The sequence below is a fragment of the Acomys minous genome (genome assembly GCF_964271855.1).
Source record: "Acomys minous genome assembly, chromosome: 16".
NCBI lineage: Eukaryota > Metazoa > Chordata > Mammalia > Rodentia > Muridae > Acomys > Acomys minous.
Genome location: NC_140498.1, coordinates 62123224 through 62149165, shown reverse-complemented (window position 1 = coordinate 62149165; position 25942 = coordinate 62123224). Strand labels below are relative to the sequence as shown.

Below are 25942 nucleotides of genomic sequence, written 5' to 3'. Positions count from 1 at the left end.
GGACCTTTATGCCACACCAGGCCTTAATGTTCGTTTTGACACTGTAATGCTCCAGTGAGGAATTTATTAGAGACCTGTTCTACTGAAGATGAAGATGGGCCAAGTGGCTGGTTTTAAATCAAAATTGTCTCCTCTGCGATGACTTGGAGCCAAATGTGTTGACAATCCTGGTGAATCAATACGTGTGCCCTAGCATCCTAATCTCTAACAGGCTAACTTCTCTGTGGGGTGTTTTAGACGCAGTTCTTCCTCAGGTAAACTCTACTTGCTGTCATTGGTAAATGCTGTACGATATCAATTATCATCTTGTACATCACAGCTTAATACTGAAGTGTTACCCTACACATGAGATGACATTTACAACCTCCACAAAATTATATATATATACACACACACACATATATACATATATATATACATATATATACATGTATATACATATTGTTTGTTTGTTTCTTTCTTTCGAGGCATTGCTTCTCTGTTTTAGCCTTGGCTGCCAGGGACTCACATTCCAGACCAGGCTAGCCTTAAACTCACAGCGAGCCACCTGCCTCCTGAGTGCTGGGATTTGGGGACTGTGCCATAATGCCGGGCTTCCAAATATATCTTAGACCAAATGTTACATGCTAAGAACAGATTTTTAGAAGTTAGAGAAACTAGGGGTCTGAGTTTGTAATCCTGCCAAGGATGTTTCTACTCACAAGCCCCTGCTCCCAATGCTTTGTGTAGATGTAATCCACACAGTGCAGTTAGTCAGAGACCATCACCAAGTCCAGAAAATTACTAAGACCGAAAAGGACCTCACAGATGGCCACATCTGCTGCTGCTTATCTCGCAGGCCCAGGGAGCTGATGAGGGATTACACAGCAAATACATTCCCAGTTTCCTCTGCCCAGCTGTCTGTTCCTCCTACTGTGAGCAGTGACTCTGCACTTACCATATTGTGTCTTCTGACCTTGCCTGAGCTCTCCTCACAGCACCAACAAAAACACTGGGAGCATATTGCACATGGCCACTCAAGGCCGCTCCAGTACAGAGAGGAACTTACAGCATGGTACCCAGAAGAACACTCTTTCTCTCTTTCCTGGAGTCCCTGGTTGGCCATTGAGTCTTGAGTGACAGGAGCACTTCCCTATGGCTAGAGTGTGCTGAAGGGACACAGCACAGTAGTTCCTGGAACAGGCTTCCATTCCAGGACCAGTCTTTTTTTTTTTTTTTAATGTGGAGAGATTTGCATTTCAGTAGCACTCCTACCTGTTCTCCAAGACCCTGCATTTCCACCTTTGCACTCACCCCAGGGGAGAACCAGCCTCTCAGGCCTCCTGAGCTCAGATGCCTGCCCCTCCCCCTTTGCCCCAGAGCTCACCAGGTCCCAAATTCTGAGCTTGCCTGAGGCACCAGCAAAACCCTCAGGCACTTCCCTTCTTCCTGGAATCAGGGTGCACAGCTTGCAAAGCCATTACTCATTTTGAAGTGGAGTTATCAGTCTGTCCCACAAGTCAAAGGATACACAAAAGATTCCCAATTAAAGAGAGTTTAGGAAACAACATTTTTGTTTTGTGGCTTCATGCTATGGTCAGGTAAACTGCAGCTACCTTTCACCTGATAGATATGAAACAAACCTGAGAGGAAAGCAGGAAAGAGATGATAATCATTTTAGAGCACTGTAGTTAATCAACACATCATGCTCAGTGGAAAGGTGATTAAAAAGAAAACAAAAACCCACAGTTGTGCTAGGGCTGCGGGTGGGGGTGGCAGGTAGAGGGTGGAGTGGAGGTGCGAAGGGAGGGGGCATGGGGGATGAGGGCGTCTTCTCCAGCAATGAGAGAAGAGTCAGTGGGTCTCTGCTGAGCAGAGGGCTCTTAGAATAGATAGGGAATCAGCAAGGATAGGGAGTGAGCCAGGCATGATGTTAGGTGACAGACTAGCAATCATGCTGCTTCCCTGCTGTGACACACTGGCTACCAGGTGATTTATTAATACAAATTTCAGACAGCATGCCAGTAACCCCAGCATTTTGGAGGCCAATTCATATCCTTGAATATATATAAATTTTGTGGGCACACCTTATATCAACCTTTCCCCATACCCATTAATCCTAGTTAGAGTCCTTTTTGGCAGAATGCATGTCTTTGTACCCCATTCATGATTGGTGGCCAGGGAGGCCAGGAGTTGGTGTCAGAACGCCTGGGACTAGAGCCAAAGATAGTAATGAAGATGCTCTATGAATTTCCCAGAAGTTCTATGGTAGCTAACAACCTGCTATAATTTCTGCACCAGGACATCTGAGAGGTTCTTGGCCTTTGTAGGCACTGTGGACAAATATATACAGGCAAATACCTATAATCGTAAAATAAAAACAAGGTTTAAAAAAAAAAAGAAGGAATGGTATCCTCTACAGTGTTGTCACAGGCCTCAATCAGAGCAGACAGGGCTAGTTAAAATGAACTCTTTAGGGTCCTCTATGAAAGCAAGTGTGCCCTTCTTTTTATAATTTGTATATGTTCTTGCATGATTTTTACCCAAAGTGGCCGCAGATGTCTCTGTCTGCGGTTACATTGCGACCATCTTTAGATGTGGATGTGCTAGTTGAGCATGAGTAGGAATAGGCAGAACTCTATATGAACTTGTCCAGACTCACGATACAGTACCCCAGGCTTTCTTTTTGGAGAGAGTTTTCTGAAATAAGGCTTTCGAACTGGAAAGATCTTTCTTTAATGTGGATCTTTTGAGATGATAATATTGATCTTTAATCAGGGCCACGCTATGGATATCAACCCACATATAAAGAAGATATTGTAGAAGGAAGCTTTCTTTCTTTGCCTGTTTTCATTAGTCTAGGCTAGGAAATTTTCATTCCTTTAGTGTCTTTACATCCTAATTTTTGGACTTCTGGAGTATACTGAGCACCAGATAAAACATCCAGCCTCACGGACCAAACAAGTTCTGGAGTCTTTACGTTTCTTTTGGTAGATAGCCAAGGATGAACTAGCTGGACCACAGTTGTGAGACATTGAAAAAATTTACTTTCAAAATACACAGAATGAGATCCACTCTACCAGATGTGCTCATGTTGAGAACCTTGACTAATAAAACTGTGTTTTTCATATGCCCACTGTGGAAGATGTGCTGGGTAGCAATAGTACTTTTGTTGTTGTTTGGTTTTTTGTTTGTTTTTCAACACAGTGCCTCTCTGTGTATCCTTGACTGTCCTGGACTCCCTTTGTAGACCAGAATGGCCTCGAACTCACAGCAATCTGCCTGCCTCTGCCTCCCAAGTGCTGGGATTAAAGGCATATGCCACCATTGCCCAGCAGCAATACTGTTTGTAAAATCATTATGCCCTGATCAACTTCTATTTAAGTATTTACTTGCCTTCAAGACTACACTTTTATAAATATTCATTTGTAAGAGCTTATTTTGATTTTAGCTGAACAAACCCCTAAAGTAATGGAACCATCATTGAGCTTTTGGCAAGAGAAAGACATCTCATTTTGTTTGTGGTCTGGTTCCTGGTAAAACTGCTTCCTCTCTCTGTACAAATGCCTCTTATGTAGCTTCCCTGGGCTCTCTCTAGTGGGAGTGGGCCATATCCTATTCTACCACATCTTCTCTGATTCATCACCTCTTCTTCCACACAATCATATCACTTTCAAGCCTGGGTGCTGCTTCCTTCTTTAAATTCACTTAACCTTCAATTAGGATGAAAGGACTATGTCACCATACCTGGATCTAAGCTTTTATTTACTTGATACTTGCTCTATCCCTGACTGGCCTTAGACCCATATCTGTTTGCTTCTGTCTCCTGGATTATAGGCATGTTTTGTATTACAACTGGACCACACAGACGTAGAAGACCTTTGGATGTGATCTCTTGCCTGCTGGGTTACATAAGCCTAAGAAAGTCTTTGCACGTGATCTCTTACGAGGACAGCCATGTTCTGAATTAACACTCTTCTGCAGAAGGGGGCATCCCTGGGAAAGGAGGGGTCCTTGGCATCAATGGGGGTAAATCTAGCTGAGACCCGTACCATCAGGTTCTAAGAGCCTGAAGTTGCCAATCTCTATAGACACGTGGGACTTCCAGTGGAGGGAGGGGGACACAAAACCACACTTAAAGCCTTCAACCCAAAATTTATCTTGCCTACAAAAAGTATAGGGATAAAGATGGATTAGAGAATTAAGAAAGGGCAAGCAAATAATTTGCTACTCTACATAAGACCTACTCAAAGGAGAAAGAGCCAATCCCTGACACTATTAATGATACTTTGCTATGCTTGCAGACAGGTTTCTAGCATAAGAGTTTTCTGAGAGTCCTCCTCCAGCAACTGATGGAAACAGCTGCAGAGACCCAGAGCCAAACAAGAGGCAGAGTGCAGGGAATTTGGGGGAAGGTTGGGAAGAAAGATAGTGGGATCCAGGGTAGTTGAGGACACCACAAGAAAACCTACAGTCAACTATCTTGAGCTCTTGGGGACTCACAGAAACTGAACCATAATCAAAGAGCATACATAGGCTGACTACACATACATAGAAGATGTGCGGGTTGGTGAACACGCGGTCCCCAACAATGGGAATAGGAGCCATCTTCACTATGCTGTCTGCCTTTGGATCCCCTTTTCCCTATCTGGGCTGTCTCCTTAGGCATCAGTGGGAAAGGATGTTCTTAGTCGTGCTGCAGCTTGAGATGCCAGGGGACGTTGATAACACTTGTGGGCCTCCCCTTCACTGAGGAGAAGGAGGGCTACTTGGGGAAAGGGGGAATGATGGTGGGACTGGGAGTAGAGGAGAGAGGGGTCAGGCTGTAAAGTGATTTAATTAATTTGTTCATTAATGAGCGGCTCAGTCTATAGTCATGGATGCTTGACAGCATGAGAAGGAAGCTGAACAAACAGGTTCAAACTCAACACAGAAGAAACAAAAACATAAAATGGCTTGAGTCTACAGCCACTCAAATCTCATCCCTAAAAAGACATCTAGGTAAACTTCTACTACAAAAGCTCCACTAAGAAAGCCAATTAAAAAAAAAAAATAACATAATTTAAAAAAAGGAAGAGCCAGTCGTGGTTGCGCACACCTTTAATCCCAGCACTTGGGAGGCAGAGGCAGGCGGATTGCTGTGAGTTCGAGGCCAGCCTGGTCTACAAAGCGAGTCCAGGACAACCAAAGCTACACAAAGAGACCCTGTCTCAAAAATAAAATAAAATAAAATAAAATAAATAAAAATAAATTTTAAGAAAAGAAGATAAGTATTTAAAGAAATGATACTAACCAGAGTCATTCTGACTTGATCAATTAAATTCTGATATTGGTCAACTTCAATGATCCTAACAGTCTGCAATAGCTCATCCACTATTCAGGAGTACAAGCCGGTGTGGTAGCGCACGCCTTCAATCCCAGCACTCGGGAGGTGCATCGCTGTGCAGCCTGGTCTACAAAGTGAGTCCAGGACAACCAAGGCTACACAGAGAAACCCTGTCTCAAAAAAAAAAAAAAAAAAAAAAGAGTACAAAGAGTCTTCTGACACTCCAGAAAATCTTTTGAGAGCTATATTTTCTAAAATCCGAAAACAGGTTATATCTTTACAATATACAATGGCAGAGAATAAACCTTCCCTTCTAACTGAGAGGAAGGTACATATAATGAGGCAAGATTGGATGGACACAAAATAAATAAATAAATAAACAAACAAATAAATAAATAAATCAACTAAAACACGACATACTCTAGCTTTTTCTCAGATACATGGGGCTTCAGTTTCACAGGGTGTAGATGGCCCTATGACTGCAAATTCTCATTCATCACTCAGTTTTGTTACTTTAACTCAGTATCTGCATCTCTCCATGATGTATTTCTCAGAGCTTAGGTATCTCAACATCTTATGGTCTCAAAATGCAACACGGGCTACATAGCCAAAGCCTGGTGAAATGAAATCTCATAGTTTCCTTACTGGGGCAGTGTCTCTGCAAAACAGAAATAGTTGGAGCAACGTTGAACTGAAGTCACAGAGACAGAATACATGATCTTGAATTGTGCATCTTTCTTGTTTTAAAAACCAGTGCAATGGGGGCTGGAGAGATGGCTCAGAGGTTAAGAACACTGGTTTTTCTTCCAAAGGTCTTGGGTTCAATTCCCAGCAACTACATGGTGGATCACAACCATTGATAATGAGATCTGGTGCCCTCTTCTGCCCTGCAGACAGAATACTGTATCAATAATAAATAATATCAAAAACAAAACAAAAAAAAAAAAAAACACCACTACAGCAATGGGTGATCCTGCCAACCTTGGTTTCTAAACTGAGATGAAATATGCCAGCCATGGACCAGAGTTGCAGCAGGTTTTATATGAAGTGCCTGCTTTGCAATCACTTTGCCTATACTTTCCATTCATTTAAGGTGTAGCAAGAATGGGTGTTGCCCATCTTAGGCTTCCAATGCAGAGTAGGGCTTTCTCTTTACTGCTGCTAAGCTCCTTGAAAATCCCTTCCTCTCTTTCAGGATTTGACTGCCATCTAAAACTACCTAGTTCTGTTTTTTCTCTAAACCCACAGACTGCACTTTCTTCTGCCCCATTTGTTGCTTTTTTACATGGTTCTGTCAGCTCACAGTCCAACATTGTGTAAGGTTAGAAGAGAAACTCAACCTAGAAAATTATAACAAAAACCATGGACATACATTGTTCCTTGGCTTGCTTGCTTACTTGAGCACTCTCTTATCTGCAGCCTGATCCCTTTTTCAACCCAGGCACACTTGCTAGGGAATACTGCAACCCTAGCGGAAGAGCCTCCCACATCACTCATCAATCAATGTAATCTCTCACAGACATAGCAATCAGCCATTCTGATGAGGGCATGCATCATCATTAACATTTTTGCCTGCTTTAATTCGCTTATCTGCAGCGGAAATCTTCTTAAGCCTACAAGCCTGCTAGCTTTGGCCTCTTGGGGTTCAGGAATAGCCCACAGTGACCACATGGACACCAAACTCAGGTCAGAGATAGTTTACTGACCATTTAACAAAAACAGACTGGTCAAGAACATAGTATGGGTTTGAGAAAGGACACTGTGACCCAGACCATTCACAGAGTAATTCAAAAAAGATATTCAGGAAGAATCAATTTTATTTCAGGTATATTGTATCCTACCTAGGCAAGAAAAACTCTATTCCTGCTACATTGTGCCTAGGTGGATAGACAAAGCATTTTAAACTAATTCGATGGGATATAAGGTAGAGGTATTGGGGATGTTCTTGTGCCCTACTCTTCTCCTGAGAAAGAAACAATGCAGGGTAATATTGCTTAACTCCAAAAGAACACACATTTATCTTTAACTCAAGCAGAATAAGCATTTATCATCTGTTGTCACTGATTCATGGTATTATTTGGTGCTTCCTATTGGACTGGATTTCTGGTACCCTGCCAAGGAAGAATAGAATCTCCCCAAAGAACTATTTCTAAATAGTTCACACCTACTTTCTTCTATGAATCTTCTTCCTCCTCTACCTCTCGATGGTAGATTAAAAGGAAGATAAAAGGATTTAGGCACCCTAAGTAAAGTAGGTTTTGAAAAATCTAAACCTACAATAGAGTTGGCACTGGAGATCACAGAGTAAATCCAGTTGAACAAATCTCCCACCCTGTGAGATCCCTGTCAGCAGCCACTACAACTGATGCTTTGGGTGCTGCTGCCTTTTCCATGGCTTCAGCTTCTCAGTTTCTCCAGGAGTGTGATTGCTGTTTCCAGCACTGTGGAGATTTAGCCACAGCAGCTCTGCAGTCCTGGGGTGTTGCTGTCTGGAGGTGTGTAGAAGCCAACACCACAAGCTGAAGATCTGAGAACCCTTCTCATGGAACACACGCAGGTGGCACCCATGTGAGCAGAAGATGTAAAAAAGGGGCACCCCGGGAAGGATGTAGAGGGATTCCAGGGCCAAACCTTGAAACAGCCCTGTCTGGCAGCTGGAGATCCTCAGAAGTGGACCTAATAACTTTCTTGCAAAGTTTACATAGTTCACAAAAAAGGTCCATTGCAGAGAAGGGTTTACCTGTTGTTTGATTCAGCATGAATAATATGAACAGAAATATGCTTCAGCTAACTGCTATTAAAATCCAAAGAATTCACCAGATATTTACAGAACATTCCACACAAACACAGAAGAGTTTGCCTTCTTCTCAAAAACAAATGGAAATATCTCCAAATTGAACACATACTCAAACACAGTGAACGTCTCAAAAGGTACATGGTAATCGAAACAACCCCTGCATTCTATCTGACCAGCATAGACTAAAGCTACACATCATCAACAACAGAAACAAAGGAAGTCTTTAAAACTCATGGAAACTAAATAACTCTCTCCAGAGGGAAAATGGGTCAAGAGGAAATAAAGAAAGATATTAAAGACCTTGTAGAATTCAATGCAAATGAATGCACATCATATATAAACGTATAGTACACAAGAAAAGTGATGATAAGAGGATAGTTGACAGCACTAAGTGCATACATAACATATACAAGAGATCTCTTACCAGGAATGTACCAGCACATATAAAAGTCTAGAACAAAATGAAGGAAGCACAACTAAAAGTAGTAGACAGGGAGAAACTATTGAATTAGGGCTGAAATCAAAAAATAAAAACAAAGAGAACAATACAAGGATTTATGAAACACAGAGTTGGTTCACTGAGAAAAATCAACAAAATGGACAACCCTTATCAAAATAACTAAAAGAAAGGGAAGGAATAGTCTCATTTAAAAAAAAAAAAAAAAGAGAAGAGAAGAAAAAAGAAAAAAATGAGCAGGGTGTCATACAATGGGAAAATCTCCAAAATCATAAGGACATACTTTTAAATACCCGTATTGCACCAAATTGAAAAATCTAAACAAAATGAATAATTTTCTTCATAGGTACCTATTGGTTTGCTGTATTTTGATGCTAACTAATATAAGACCATCACATCTGCACAGGGCAAATGGAATAGACATGCCTAAGGGTCTAGGGCTTGGGAAGACAGAGAGAATCTTGGGATGAAGACAGATCTGAGGACAAGGGAGAGAAGGAGGTCTTCCCAGCATGAGTTAGGGGGAGAAAAAGCACATGGCCAGCATGGATGGAGGATTTGGCCCTGATGAAGAACATTAGCAAGGATATGGGATTCTGGATGTGAGGTAGCTTGATAGAAATTATTAGAATTAAATGCTGTGTGATTGGGAAAGGTATCCCATACCTGCCCCACTAAGGGAAGTAGTTTAGAGAATTAATATCTGCCCTGCCCTAGGTTAACTACGGGTATTTTAAAATATAACAGGTGACTGTGTCTTGACTGATTGCTAGTGGGTTATACTGTTGTAATAATAATTAATAGGTATAGGCCTAATAATGTTAATTACTTACAGGTAAACCTAACAACAACATGTAGCACTTACCAAAGTTAAATCCAGATGACATAACAATTTACCATAAGTAGACCTCTAACACCTAGTGACATGAAAGAATTCATTAAAAGACTCCCAACAAAAGAAATGCAGGACTGGGGCTGGAGAGATGGCTCAGAGGTTAAGAGCACCGTCTACTCTTCCAAAGGTCCCGAGTTCAATTCCCAGGAACCACATGGTGGCTTACAACCACCTGTAATAAGATCTGGTGTCTTCTTGTGGTGGGCAGGATACAAGTGAGCAGAATACTGTATAAATAATATATATATATATATGAAGTAATGCAGGACTGGACTCTTTTATGGCATAATTCAACGAGACTTTCAAAAAAGACCTAGTTTCAATACTGCTCAAAGTACTCTACAAAATGGAAACAGAAGGAAAGTTACCCAGTTCATTTTATGAGGCCACAATACCTTGACACATGAAGGATGTAAAGACTCAACAAAGATGGAGATTTACAGACCAAATTTGTTCATGAACATTGAAGCAAAAATACTCTATAAAATAAATGTAAACTTAATCCAAGAACATATCAAAAAGATAACCCACAATGGTTGACGAAGTTTCATCCCATTGATGCAGGAATGGCTCATGACAGGAAAACCAGTAATGGTAAAATAAATAAACTGACATAGGGAAAAACATCACAAGGTCATCTTATTAGACACTAAGCAAGCCCTTCACAAAAATTCAACACCAATTCATGATAAAAGTCTTGGAGAGATTACAAATGCAAGGGACATACCTATACATATTAAACACAATTTACACAAGTCTATAGCAACACCAACTTAAATGGAGAGAACCTCAAAGCAATTCCACTAAAATCTGAATAAAGAGAAGTCTGTCCTCTTTCTCCATTTCTACTTAATATAACACTTGATGTCCAACCTAACCAATATGGCAACTAAAAGTGATCAAGAGGGTGGAATGTGGAAAGGAAGCATTCAATGTATCCTAATTGGCAGATGATACTATAGTATATATAAGTGACACCAAAAACTCTACTACCAAACTTGTACTGTTTGACTTTGCCCTTCTGGGCAATGTTAGCCGCTCAGATCAGACAGACACCAACAACCAGTAGCCTAAGTCTCAAATGTCTTTGCTGACTTAACTGTGTCAATGAGGACTGCACATATCTGCATAGGAGAGTCCATTAAATAGAAATTTAATATTCAGTGGCTAAAACTAACCTACCCAAAATGTTTACCCACCGATCTGGTCTGTTTCCATTCACATGCATGAGTTAATCCATGCTGGAAAATGACATCATCACTCACCTTACCTCAATCAGGTCTTTCTTCATAGTATTGATTCTTGCAGCTGACTGCCCTAAACATTAGTCTGTGAGCTTGTTACGACCTGTCCAGCTTCACTCTGCAGTGTAAAAGTAAACTGCATCCTGTTCTGTTCTGAAGACAGAAGCCATGATCCACATGAAAATCTTATTCCTGATATGGAAATGGACAGTTTATTACATGACCTAAGTGAGTATTTTTAAACTCTGCTGTGGTACAATCCTTTAATTAGAGAATTTAGGAAGTTTAGTCAAGAAGAAAGACTTTTCTCAAAGACATTAGATGCAGTGGTCCTAGAATTAATATGCATACATACATACATATAACACACACACACATAATACACACAAATACAAAACTAACTAATAAAAAAATCTCTGTAATGACAGCTAAAAACAGATTTTGCATTCTACATGCTGCTGCCATTAAGTTTCTTTAAATTTGGTCCCCAGGTTATGTTTTAAACAATTTAAATAGGGACTGACCACAGCAAGCCTAGCCTCTTAAGACATTTCCCCAACAATGACAGTGACAGAAGTATTTTTAAGGACCCCAGTGCCTTCAAACATCAGTGACAGAGTCCTAAGTGGAAGCTTCCAGAGGATGAGGAAGAAAGGAGAAGTAGAAGATAGAAAGTACAAAAGCTGAGGTGAGGAGGTTTTGCACAAGCTATGTCTTATATCAAGTAAGGTTTTAAAGAATTGCATCTTGTATCCTAGCATCCTGACTTTTAACAGGCCAGTTAGCACACTGTTTATGTGTGGGGTGTGTTGGAGGCAAATACTCCTACACTAAATTCTACCTGAGCTTTTAAAATTTCTATGAATTGCTGCATCCTTCACATCATCAATTCTACTTTTCTCCATCAAAGCTTAAGACGGGCCAAATGTGGCCACATCTGGCCTTTGCTAACCACACAACCTCAGGGAGGACCCATGACACCAGCTCCTGTAGCCCACTTTTCTGATGTTCCCCAATGTGGGTGTTCAGTTGTCATCTACCTGGTCTGTTAGAGCCCACATCTTTCTCCAACCCTGCCCCCTGCAAGGAAAGCCTCTGCACATTCTTAGCATTCCTTGAGATGCTCCAAGCCCACCCCTGGGGCCAAGGGCTTCCCTAGTACAGCAGGTGGCCAATACTTAATCTTCCTTCACCTGTAATCCTAGTTGCGTGGGGGGGGGGCGGTCAAGCAGGGCAATTTCCTCAGGCTTTGTATACTGAGGCTCCTGAACTAGCCAAGGAATTTCACTTCCTAAGTAAACTTGCCTGGTTTACATTGTTTGTTTGTTTGTTTGTTTGTTTTTGGTTTTTCGAGACAGGGTTTCTCTGTGTAGCCTTGGCTGTCCTGGACTTACTTTGTAGACCAGGCTGCCCTCAAACTCACAGAGATCCACCTGCCTCTCACAGAGATCCACCTGCCTCCGTTTTACTGTCAATCTGGCCCCATTGGCTTATTTCACCTGTGGAGATAACCCATCAGTCAGCAGTGACCCTGAGCTCAGCATGTTGCCACTTTGGCGCTTGCCTGAGCTTCCCTCACAGCACTCAGCAGCAGTGCTCAAAGCACATCACACAGACCCATTAAAGAAAGCTCAGCTAGAGAGCTGCACTTGTGCATGGCAGCCAGAAGAAAGAGCCTCATCTTCATATTGGCTGGTCTGCCTGGAGGCTCTGATTGGCCAGCAAGTCTCCAGGGACATGAGCACCTCCCTTAGAATTACAGTGTCCTGAAGGGACACAGCACAATAGCTCATGGCCCAGGCTTCCAGTCCATTTGCAGAACTGCAGAGATTGGCATTTCAGTAGCACGTGTGCGTATTCTCCAATAGCCTACTGGTCTGTCTTCCCACACAGCCCCACCACTCCAGCTAGCTCTCCACAGCAGCCTGCTCCTCCCGTTTGTGGGCAGTGACCCTCCACTCACCATGTCGGGACTTCGGGACTTGCTGAAGCTTCTCTCACAACACCCAGCAGCAGAGGTCAGAGCACACCATGCGGAACCACCCAAGCCTGTGCAGCTCTTCAGCAAGGATCCCGGAAGAACCCGCCTCCGCGTCTCTGCCTGGAGGCTCTGATTGGCCACTTCATGTTGAGTGACATATACACTGACCATACTAAAAAAGTTTAGTACTGGAAAATACGTTAATATCACAAGAAATTAGAATAATCAAGAATGTGTACAATATCTATGAAAGAATAAAGGGGATGGAAAGAAAAAGCCTAAAACAAAAGCAGAAACCTACAGAAAAGTTTTTGACAAAAGACCTAAGGAAACACATGCAGGAAAAGTTTGTACTTGACTGATATTACACATTTACTTCTGATTCTATTTGTATAAATTTTAAATAAATGGAGTCACAACTCACATAAAATTAACTAAAAGTGAACCTTAACCTATTATGTTGTGGACTTTCCGTTTCCTACAAACAGGCCTCATATTCTGGAGTTCTCTCTCTGCGCAGGAGGGTAATCTCGTGCTAAGGTTCTGCATCCCGTCATGCCTCCTCATAGGTCCCTGTAAAGCCAGCCACACTGATGTTCAAACCCAAAACAATGTAGAAGAAAAATTCAATCTCTGTTTCCTTCCACATAGATTATAGCAAAAGATATGAAATCTCCCCTATCCATTTCGCCCAAAACCATCCAGACCTGAGAAACATCTGCACTTCAGAAACTCCATCTCTCCCCTGGGACTGAATTTCTCTGGATCATACCATGCTGGCTGGTAGTAGCAGAAAATTTAGAATATTCTAAATATGTATTGCTGTAGGATGATCTCCATCACCACTTTCTATCAGTTTCCAAACTATTTTGTAACATGTAAAGTACAAACCTGAAACTGGAATGCAAAAATCTGAACCTTTAGAAAATAGACCTTTAGTTTTCAAAGTTTCCTCCCATCACACATCAACATTAATGGCTGTGTGTGTACACTGGACAGTGACATTACAAGGATCCCCACCTCCCATACACAGGCCTGCAGAGCCTCCTACTCCCCAGGAAATCTGGACCGAGGAAGGCTCATAGGTCAATGTCAATTTCACAGGTCACAACATGAACCAACAGAAACACCATTGCTCACTGTTCATCCCAATCCCAGCAGCTCTGACAATTCAGCATCCCGACTAGAGGACATTGATGAACTGGTTTATTTTTCCTTCTCACAGATCAGTCAAGGCCCAGCCAGGAAAGAGTTGCAGGCCTGTCTTTCCAGCACTTGGCAGCAGAGGAAGATAATGTGTGTTTAAAGAAATTAAAAATTACTTAGCATGAGGCATGATTCAGCTACAGGATACATTGTTCTAAACAGAAATAAAGATATGAATAGCAGTTGAGAAAACAGAAAAGAAATTCTTAATGACAGCGAACAGAAACAAGTAGAAAATACAGCAGTAATGTATTTAAAATAAAATGAAATCTAAAAAATGATCCCAACAATTGAATGGCTTCTTAAAAAATTAAAAACAATTTATTAGTTTTATTTTTAAAATTTTTTTGGTGTGTTTTTGTTTTTTGAGCGAGGGTTTCTCTGTGTAGCCTTGGCTGTTCTGGACTCGCTTTGTAGACCAGGCTGGCCTGGAACTCACAGCGATCTGCCTGCCTCTGCCTCCCAAGTGCTGGGATTAAAGACGTGTGCCATCATGCCCGGCAGAACCTGATTTTAGAGATCCTATCGTTCACATCAACAATAAGATACTTCCTACTTTTCAGAATTTTCGCTGCAGCAGCTGATTGCCTACCCCATTTACCCTTGTGGAATAGATAATAAATTATTCCTTCTAATTTGTTCTGAAGGCAGAAAAACCATGGTCCTTATGCAGATTCTTTTCCTCTGACTGCAATGGATAGTTGACTACACGACTCAAATGGATAATTTTAAAATGTTGTCATGATACAGTCTTTAAATTTAAGGATTTACATGGTTTCATCAAGGAGACAGCAAGGTCACTGCCATGGAGGGCAACAGATTAGGAAAGAAACAACATGAGTAAACATTATTTCAGAAACATTTTTCTAAAATGCTAGAGGTGCAGATGTTCTAGAAATAACAAGCATTCGTAGGGAGAAATCACTCTATCTATTTAGGAGATTAAGAAAAAACTTCTTTAATGATAGTGTGAAACCATATCTTGCTATTGCAAAAAAAAGAAACCAGACTAGAAGAGATGTTGCATTTCACATATGCTGTCATTGTTAGATGTTTTTTAGGATGGGGTTCTAGATTATGCTTTGAACAATTTAATAGAGACAGGAGTCTGCAAGGCTAGCCAATTAAGCAGATGGAAGATTTACACAGAAAGATATTTCCAGACTTGTTTCTTAAGTACAACAGTGACGTAGCAGTTCATTTCTCAGGGACAGTGTTCTGACATGGGAGTACCAGAAGAGCAGACAGTAGAAAAGATAAAAAGCTGCCAATGACCTGTTTTCACAGTTATGAAGTACAGACAACATAAATACAAAAAGCATCAAGAAACCATCACCTATCTGCACTGTGGACTCTGCTCTTAGATTAATGCCTATCCTGAGCCACTTTAACATCAGAAAAAGCTGCTAATGTCTCTGAGCAGACTGACTAAAATGAAGGACACATTGGCTTTCATAGAGGATCAGAAAGAGTTCATTTTAACTAGCCCTAGCTGCTCCGACTGAGGCCTGTGTCATCACTGTAGAGAATTCCATTCCTTCTTTTTATTTTATGATTACAGGTGTTTGCCTGTATATATTTGTACACAGTGCCTACAAAGGCCAAGAAGATCCCAGATCTCCTGGGGGAGAAGTTACAGAAGATTGTTAGCTACCATAGAACTTCTGGGAAATTCATAAAGCATCTTCATTACTATCTGTTGCTCTAGTCCCAGGCGTTCTGACACTATCTCCTGGCCTCCCTGGCCACCAGGCAAGAATAGGGTACAAAGACATGCATTCTGGCAAAACAGGACTCTAATTAGGATTAACTGGTATGGGGAGAGATTGGTACAAGGTTTGGCTACAAAATTTATACTGAGGCTCCATAGCCCAGGGCTACATGACTTCATGACTTTCATCAAATCCATAAACCCTATTCTTGGTGTTTTTGTTTGTTTGGGGATTTTTTGTTTTTGTTTTTGGTTTTGTTTTTGTTTTTTTGTTTTTTTTTTTTTTTTTTTTTTTGAGATAGGGATTCTCTGTGTAGCATTGGCTGTCATGGACACACTTTATAGACCAGGCTGGCCTCTAACTCACAGAAATTGGCCCACCTCTGCCTCAGGATTGCTGAGAGTAAAGGCATGCTCACCCACTGCCTGGGAACACCTCCCAGTCTTTCTTATCCTCACATAACCAAGGTGTCAAATTCCAGGATATGAATTTGCCTACAAAGTGCGGGGTTTACTGGCATGTTATCTGAAACATGAGTAATTAAAGAGCACCTGGTTGCTTGTGTGTTACAGCAGGGAAGCAGCATGACTGCTAGTCTGTCACCTGAGACATTACCTTGAACATCATGCCTGGCTCACTCCCTGCCCTCCCTGATTCCCTATCTCTTCTAAGAGCCCTCTGCTCAGCAGAGACCCACTGACTCTTCTCTCCTTGCTGGGGAAGGCGCCCTCATCCCCACCCCTCCCTCCCTTCACACCTCCACTCCATCCTCTACCCCAGCCCCACCCCACCACAAGTCCTACCACAACTATGGGTTTTTTGTTTTGGTTTTTTTTTTTTTTTTTTTTTTTTTTTTTTGGTTTTTTGAGACAGGGTTTCTTTGTGTAGCCTTGACTGTCCTAGACTCGCTTTGTAGACCAGGCTGGCCTTGAACTCACAGCAATCCGCCTGCCTCTGCCGCCCAATGCTGGGATTTAAGGCCTGCGCAACCACACCCGGCTTTGTTTGCTTTTTAATCACCTTTCCACTGAGGATGATGTGTTGATTAACTGTAGTGCTCCAAAATGATTATCTCTCCGTATATATACATTTTAAGATTTATTTATTTAAGTATACAGTGTTTCACCTTCATGTATGCCTGCCCACCAGAAGAGGGCGCTAGATCTCCCTGTAGATGACTGTGAGCCACCATATGGTTGCTGGATTTGAACTCAGGAACTTTGGAAGAGCAGGCAGCGCTCTTATGCACAGAGCCATCTCTCCAGCCCCTCCAAAATGATTATCATCCCTTTCCTGCTTTCCTCCCAGGTTTGTTTCATATCTATCAGGTGAGAGGTAGCTGCAGTTTACCTGAACATAGCATGAAGCCACAAAACAAAAATGTTGTTTCCTAAACTCTCTTTAATTGGGAATCTTTTGTGTACCTTTTCACTTGTGGGACAGACTGATAACTCCACTCCAATTTGAGCACTAGGCTTTGCAAGCTGTGCACCCTGATTGAAAGAAGAAGAAGGGAAGTGCCTGAGGGTTTTGCTGGGGCCTCAGGCAAGCTCAGATGTTAGGACCTGGTGAGCTCAAGGGCAAAGGGTAAGGGGCAAGCATCTGAGTTCAGGAGGCCTGAGTGCCTGGTTCTCTCCTGGGGTGAGTGCAAAGGTGGAAATGCAGGGTCTTGGTGAACAGGTAGGAGTGCTACTGAAATGGAGATCTCTCCACTTAAGAAAAAAAAACTGGTCCTGCAATGGAAGCCTGTTCCAGGAACTACTGTGCTGTGTCCCTTCAGCACACTCTAACCATAGGGAAGTGCTCCTGTCACTCAAGCCTCAGTGGCCAATCAGGGAACCCTGGAAAGAGAGAAAGAGTGTTCTTCCGGTTGCCATGCTGTACGTTCCTCTCTGTACTGGAGCGGACTTGAGTGACTGTGTGCGATATGCTCTGAGTGTTTGTGCTGGGTGCTGTGAGGAGAGCTCAGGCAAGGTCAGAAGACACAACATGGTAAGTGCAGAGTCACTGTTCACAGTAGGAGGAACAGGCAGCTGAGCAGAGGAAACTGGTGTAGTGGGTCTTCCCTGGGGCTGGGAGATAAGCAGCAACAGATGTGGCCACCTGTGAGGTCCTTTTCTGTCTTAGTAATTTTCTGGACTTGGTGATGGTCTCTGACTACCTGCACTGTGTGGATTACATCTACACAAAGCATTGGGAGCAGGGCCTTGTGAGTAGAAACATCCTTGGCAGGATTACAAACTCAGACCCCTGGTTTCTCTAACTTCTTCTAAAAATTCTGTTCTCAGCATTAAACATTTATGTCTAAGATATATTTGGAAGCCCGGCATTGTGGCCCTCGCCCCAAATCCCAGCACTCAGGAGGCAGGTGGCTCGCTGTGAGCTTAAGGCCAGTCAGGTCTGCGATGTGAGCCAAGGGCAACAGAGAAAAACAGTGCTGCGATAAAAAAACAAAAACAAACAAACAAAGTATAAATTTTGTGAAGGTTGTAAATGTGATCTCATGTGTTGGGTAACCCTTCAGTATTAAGCTGTGATGTACAGGAGGATAATTGATATTATACAGAATTTACCAATGACAGCAAGTAGAATTTAGCTGAGGAAGAACCGCGTCTAAAACACCCCACAGAGAAGTTAGCCTTTTAGAGATTAGGATGCTAGGGCACACGTGTTGATTCACCAGGATTGTCAACACATTTGGCTCCAAGTCATAGCAGAGGAGACAACTTTGATTTAAAACCAGCCACTTGGCGCATCTTCATCTTCAAAAGAACAGGCCTGTAATAAATTCCTCACTGGGGCATTACAGTGTCACAACGAACATTAAGGCCTTATGTGCCATAAAGATCCAGTTTCCTCTTGAGAAAAGTATAGTTTTGCATAGCTCTTTCGCAAGCCTAGGAAAGAATATGACAGAGACAGAAACAGCCTGTGGCCTAGGCCTGTGATCTTCACCAAGGCAGGGATGTATTGAGGATAAAATAGGGCTCCTTCTCCAAAGCCAGGAATATGCTTGGGAGAGTGGGTAATGGTCTGGGTCCTTTGCCCTTCTCTGAGGGGTTTCTTCAGCTCCTGAAAACATAAGTGATTCTACCCCATGGGGTTCTGTTGATCAGTCCCAAATCCACTCTGGGCTTGGTCAGTAGTTTGTGAGAGACCTGTGTTCCTGATGTGCAGTTTTGTTTTATAAGAATCGTTCTGTGTTTGTGCCATGGTATGATAAATTTCTGATGACTTCACAGAAGTCTCACATATGGTCCATTTGCTCCATGGATGTAGTACACAAGATGCTATTCTTGAGAAGCTTACTTGGCATCAGTCATAGCTTGTGCAAGTCCTCCCCACCTCAGCTCTTCTAGTTTCTACCTTCCTCTTCTTTTATCTTCTCATCTAGTGGGACCTCCAACTCTGGACCCTGTCACTGAAGGCACTAGTGTATTTCAGAAATGATTCTGGGATTGTATTTGCTGTGTAAATCCCTCATCAGTCTAAGTGGCCAGACTTGCAGTCTCAGACCATATTGAAATTGTTCCAAACATAACCTGGGGCCTGAACTGAAAAGACATGAGAGCTTATGTGGAATGCCAAATCTGTTGGCAGCATTAGCCAGAACTGGATGCATGCTATCATTTACAGATTTTTAAAAGTAACCTTTCAATTGTGTGTAGAGTGATTTCTTCCTGAAAAGGCATGTTAATTCTAGGACAGCTGTATTTTCATCCTTTTGGAAAATGTTTCTGAGACCAACAATGTTGACTCAGGTGGCTTGGATACCAACCTGTTGCTCCCCAGGGCAGTGACCTTGTTTTCCTCTTGATGAAAAATTCTAGCTGGGCGGTGGTGGAGCACGCCTTTAATACCAGCATTCGGGAGGCGGAGGCGGGCGGATCGCTGTGAGTTCAAAGCCAGCCTGGTCTACAAAGGGAGTCCAGGACAGCCAAGGTTACACAGAGAAACCCTGTCTCAAAAAAAAAAAAAAAAAAAAAACCAAAAAAAAAAAAAAAAACCCAAGAAAAATTCTAAATTCCCTAGTTAAAAGACTATACCACAACAGTGTTTTAAAATTACTCATTTGAAGCTGAGCTTGGTGGCCATACCTTTAATCCCAGCACTTAAGAGGCAGAAGCAGGTGGATCCCTTTGAGTTCAAGGCCAGCCTGGTCTACAAAGTGAGTCTAGGACAGCTAAGGCCTACAGAGAATCGCTGTCTTGAAAAAAAAAACATACACACAAAATTACTCATTTGAGTAATGTAATGAACTGGCCACTTTAGAAACTTGTTGCAGCATGGCTTCTGCCATCAGACCGGAAGAGGAGGTCTGCAGAAAGTGCCCAGTGAAACTGGGTAGACAATGGCTAGATCACAGACTAATGATTGAGACATTCAGCTCCAGGGGTCCCCATTGTGAAGAAAGACCTGATTCTAGCAGGGTGTCAGAGTTTGTAATTTCCCATCATGTATTAATTCATGCATGTGAATAAAAGCACATCAGATGTTTGGTTATAATTTGGTTAGGTTAGCTGGAGCCAGTGAATGTTGCAATTTCAGTTAAGGGACCATTGGCTGTAGCTGTGTGTGTCAGGTTACAGATCTCAGCAGCTAACATTGCACATAGGGGCAAGGTCAATCACTGTCTTATTAATGCCATTCCCTCTACCAAAGAAGGTTCTACTCTTTTTCAAAATCAGTCTGCCTATGTGTTTTTCAAATTATATTTATCTTTCTAAAAAGGCAATGGATGGTAGTTTTAGAATTCACTTTTTTATGCTTCACTGGTCTAATCTTTTATTGGTTTCTGCTCATGCTAATGTTTCCCAGTAATTAAAATATTCATTCTTTTTCTCAAAGGCTTTCATATTCTTTTCTGTTAGAGCAACATCACTGTACTCACCCTTTCTTCATGCTGTGTAGTTAAGACTTTTTTGAGCACCTAACCCTCTCATTCCCACTGCTTGGAAGATGGTCTTTCAATTCCTTACAGGCAAGGCTCTAACTAGTAACTGAGGAGAAAGAGGCACCAGTGAATGATTGTCCTTGAACTTCCTTGGATTTGGGGGGGAGTTACAAATAAAGGGGACCTGTGTAAGAATTGTTTTCCCTGACCAACTTTGAAGTGATGTAGTCACAGCACAGAAATGAATGGGGAGTCCCACAAGCGATGGCCCTCAGAGAAGCTGAAGACCAGAAGAGGGGTCTCCTGGGGAAATTTATAGAGTGGGGTAAAGGGGCAGAATTTGAAGCAGCAGGGTTTGGCTGCTAGGACTCCTCAGGCATGGTCCTGGACAGTTCCTGCCAAGTCTATAAAGCTTACAAAGTTTACAAAGGGAGCTCATGGCAAGGAAGGTTTTCTCTGCCATTTGTGTTGGCAAGAAGAACCAGAACAGGGGTAATGCTGGACAGAGACTTCTTTGGTTTTGAGTTGATAGTAATCTTGTAGTTCTTGTTTAAAGGACATTGTTATATTTCAACATCGTCCTTTGTGCCTGCTTTAATCAGTGGTGCCATCTATGTTGTGTGATTTTAGTAAGTATAATCTACTTATATTGCTGTTTCTCTAGAAAATGATAGAACTTCCCCCACTGTTGTCTTCTGAAATTATAATATGTTATGTTATGTGTTCCTAATTTTGGTGATGTTCTGTGGAGAAACAATTTTAGTTTTATCTTCTGGCTCCGAGAGACCTGCTTCTTCCCATTTCCTGGCAAACTGCATTTCCCGGTTAGTGCAATCATCAGTGTTTGGTGTTTTGCTACTTCAGTGAGTGATGTGGTTAACAAGTGTATTTGAGTATTTAAAGCCTTCTCATGTATTAATGTGTCTGTGTTCAAATGGGCTTTTGTACTGGACGTTTCTGAGCATACAGTCATCTGAGGGAGCCTCAAGTGATGGTGTGGCCCCATCAGAATGGCTGGTTGCTATGTTTGTTAGAGATTGTGGTGATTGTTGCCTGCTGTGGGAAAGCTCTTCCTTTGAGAGTGACAATATCCTCAAGCAGGTGTGCTTTCACTGGATAAGAGCAATAGCTGAGCATGAGACAGTGACAAAGCAAGAGAACAAGCCAGGAAACAATGTTTATCCATTTTTTGGGGCTTCATTTTGTAACTTGAGATTCTGCCTGTAGCTCCAAAAGTGATGCAGTGTGGTCTGACAGGACCAAACATGTAAACCTATTCATAACCTAAGATGCTTTTGTTTAGAGGATTTAGTCACAACAGCCAAGTAGTCAGTAGACATTTATTTAAAATGCTGCACAAAAAGGTATTTTAATGCTGGATACAACCTGGAATATTCTCTTTTGGAGGAAGGTGGAAAACTAAGGACATGAATAACAAAAGGCGTAGAGAGCTGTACAAAAAGAGATTACCCAGCTGCTTTTGTAGGTCCTGGAAGAGAGTAATGCAGAGAGTGTTGAGAGTAATACAGGCAGAGGCAGTTGAGGTCATAGGATTTCACTGTAAAATGTACTCCATGAAAAAATTAATCTAGATCTCATTTGTGTGATATTTGGCCCCAAACCTTTTATTCTGCCAATGCCCAAAGGAATTGAATAGGGCAAAATTTATGAGTAAAGGCCATATTTCTTAGATGGAACTTTGAATCACTTGAGTGGCTATTGCTAGTGACTTATTCAGTACTACAGTGAAAAAAAATCAACAGGAGGGGTAGAAATAAATGCAAAGTCTCTGGTGTAGAGGAAAAGAGCACTAGGTAATTTCAGATGGCAGCCACATGATGAAACAGATATAGGGATTTTAAAGATATTATCATCATTCAAAAGAAGCCCTTTGTTCTGGTTTCTTAAGCCCAAGAAAGTGGCCTAAGTGTAATGCTCCCTCAGGCTAAACCTAATGGAAGCAGTAGGCAAAGTGATTTCTAGACCCAGAAAGGAACTTCCTATAAAACCTTCTACAACTGTGGCCCAACTTGAAAAGGATTCATTCCAAATTCGAAGGCAAACTATATGTGCTGGTTCTGGAAACAAAAATTATGCAATATTTCATATCATGGATTCCTCCTCCTAGATTTTAGTTCAGCACTATTCCAGCTGTCTGTGTTGGGCAAAGTGAGAATACTGTGAGATTTATAGCATGAAGCTCTGAGTGTGAAACCTGAGTTGCATTTTGATAGGACAAGATGTACAGATACCTAAGCTACGAGAAAGCTGCCCAGGGAAGATGCACATAGGAATTGGAAGGAACCTAACTGAGAAATATGTGAGATCTTGCAGGGATAGGGCCATCTAAGTCCTTGGGAACCAAAGCCCTATGTCTCTGAGAAAGAGCAGCAGGATTTGGTGTTTGCTCTGTTGGGTTTCCTGCCTTGGTCCATTCTTCTATCTCTATTTACACATTCCTGTCTATTGGAATGGGAAAGAGTTTTCTGTGCCATTGTATGTTGGAAGGATATAACTTGTGTCCTGATTTTACAAAATGTGGAAGTCAACAGATTGCCTTGAGTGTCGAATGAATCTTTGGACATTTGAACAGTGTATGTGCTGTTGCAGACCATTAGGATCATTGAATTGAGACTAAATATATTTTCATCGTGGAAGGTCCAAATAAAAAATCTCCCAGGGAGAATGATGTCTTTGAACACTTGTCTCCCATTTGTGGCATTGTTTGGGGAATATTATGGAAGCTTTTCTAAGAGGAGCCTTTCTAGATTCTTTAGTGAGGATGGGATTTGAGTGTCTATAGACTCAACCCTTTTCCTGTTCCTGTGTCTCCTGTGTTGTGGTGGAACTGACCAGTGAGCTTCCTTCTGGTGCTGTCTTGCCCTCGTTAGTATACACTCCATCTCTATTTCATAGAAAATGCAGTAGAAGCTATTCAATGCTAAGCTTTTTTGCTAGCTTACTATTCTTATAGTTTGAATTAGTTTTTCCTTTAACTGTTTTTGTTTTTACTTTTTGAATTTTAATTGGAAGAAAACATTTTTCTGTGCAGCTCTTGCTGTCCTGAAAGTAGGCAAATATATCAAGCCAAGTTTTAACTTAGTGATCCATCTTACTCTTGCTAAACAGTGCTGAGATTTGCTGTGGGCCGAAATGCATAGCTTGTTTTCTCTTTAAATTATGAGCTGATGGGCTTGAGATGTAGCATTTGCATATATGCTTGAACTTAAATTTGCTGTTGTGCATATTTTCATCCACATCTGGAATTGTAAAGTTGGAAGAGAGTATATTCTATTCCTCAGGATGGCATGTATTCTTGACATTAAACTACATGAGCTTTCTGAGTCACTGGATTGTAGTTATCTGCAATTCTACCTACAAGTTGCATTTATCTTAGTTTTTAAGTGAATGTGTGCATTTTGCCTTGTGCATGAATATGTATATGAAAATGTGCCTGGTCCTCATCGTGGTCAGAAGATGGACTCAGACTCAGGAATCTGAACTCGGTATAATGGGTAGTTGTGACCTTCCAGTGTGAATACTGGCAATTGACTTACATTATTGGCAAGACCAGCAATAGCTCTAGTGTACCATCTCTCCTGCCTTGTGTTGCTCATTTATTATCAACACCAATATTGCCAATATTTTCTTCTCTCCATTTTTAACTTCTTAAATATACATTTTCTATTAGTAATATCTTATTTATGGTACCATTTAAATTGGGGCACTTCAAGATGATACAGACCTGGAGTGAATGCCTGGTACTTTGTAGGAACTTCAGTAAAGACCAGATAGTTCTTTTTAACCTGTTTTTGTTTGTTTGTTTGTTTGTTTGTTTGTGTGTTCCACACAGGATTCAGGGTCTTAATATTTGTTGGAAGTGTCCTGCTGCTTGGGGCTGCAGTCCTCCCAGTGTAGATAGCCTTTGTGAAGTCGGTGTGAGGTGCAGGCCTCCCTCTCTCCATCATGGCCTCCAGCTCTCTCCATACTCCACCTAGAGAGTGTGTTTACACATAGATGCGCCAATTGTATTTGATATATGGCCCTTAACAAAGCTCCCTGCTAGCTCTCCCCTCCCTGCACCTATAGGATAATTAGGCACTGTGTTCCTGTTCATATGACAGGAACATGCTGCCACCTGTGAAATAAGCATCCTAAAAGTGCCTGCTTTCAACCAATTCTGTACACCTGTCATGGAAGCTCCCCATCCGTTCTTGAAAATCTACATAGCCTTTGTTCTCGCTGACTATGCTGACCTAGCTCCTAAAGTGGTTCCCAGAGTATTTAATCTCCATTGTTGTTTCAGCCTTCTGGGCCCTACCTCTTGTCTTCTGATCCTCTTGCCTTGGTGGGATGATGGCCAAACCCTACCACCCAAGGGAGAGGAGAACCACAATTTCTACCTCTTGCTATCCTAGAATTTATTGCATAGACTTGGCTGGCAGTCAAATCATGAGCTACTCCTGCCTGAACTTCTTGACTACTGAGATTAACGGAATGAGAAAATACACTCAGTATAAAAATCATTTTTATAATTAATACTTGTTTATACAACTTCTCTGACATGAGCCCAGTACTCCTCAACTGTTTCTCTATGTCCCCATTCCTCTATGTTGATTGGCATTTATCTGGAAAGCTATATCCTATTCTAGGGGTGAAGAATGACACAAGTGGACCTCAGTATTCAGGATCCTTATTAAATGACTTGGTTACATTAGAACATCTGTATCAGGAAATAAGTGGAGGAAGCCCTAGAATTATGTGAATATATTGTCTATAAAGGATAGAGTTATAGTGTTATCACTACCGTGCTTTTTCTTGCACACCTGTATGAGATGTTATAGGATGCAGTGACCTATGATGATGTGAATGTGAAATTCACTCAGGAAGAGTGGGCTTTGCTGGATCCTGCCCAGAAGAGTCTCTACAGAGAGGTGATGCTGGCGACCTACAGGAACCTCACAGCCATAAGTAGGACTGTGAATTTTATGTTGCTTTTTAAAATCTAATGATAACTGTTTCTCCATTGCTGTTATTTGTTATTATAATGTCAACTGAAACTGAGGATGAATGAGATAAATAAATCAGCCAGATGCCTGAGGTTAACTGGAGGGTAACTTGAATTTTGCCTAATTTCCAATAATATATCATGCATTTTCTGGTACTCTATTTTAGGTTACAATTGGGAAGACCATAACATTGAAGAAAATCTTCAAAGTTCTAAAAGATCTAGAAGGTAATTTTCATGTGCAAGTTGATACAAATGTGCACCTGAATTACTTTTAGTGCATCCTTTAAGTTCTAAACAGACGCAAGAGTGTAAATATGCACTGCTTGAAGTGTATCGATGATTATTAAATTCTGACAAAAATATGTACCTCAAAATCAGCTATCTGGTTTATTTTTGTAAGTCATTTCTCTAAGAAAGAAGATAAGAAAACAATGTATTAA

At 41.5% G+C, this 25942-nt stretch overlaps 2 protein-coding genes across 2 annotated transcripts in view; one reads left to right on the top strand and one right to left on the bottom strand.

The window, feature by feature from the left end:
• LOC311587537 (uncharacterized protein) overlaps window positions 1-12909 on the bottom strand; it is a 494998-nt gene extending 482089 nt beyond the window's left edge. The window contains exon 1 of the mRNA XM_084764488.1: window positions 12662-12909. Coding sequence (XP_084620614.1) covers window positions 12662-12850 — 189 coding nt within the window. The 5' untranslated portion in view covers window positions 12851-12909. The remainder of the gene's footprint in view (window positions 1-12661) is intronic.
• Window positions 1-25942, top strand: part of LOC311587553 (uncharacterized protein) — a 125627-nt gene that overhangs the window by 41306 nt on the left and 58379 nt on the right. The gene's annotated exons all lie outside the window — the stretch shown is intronic.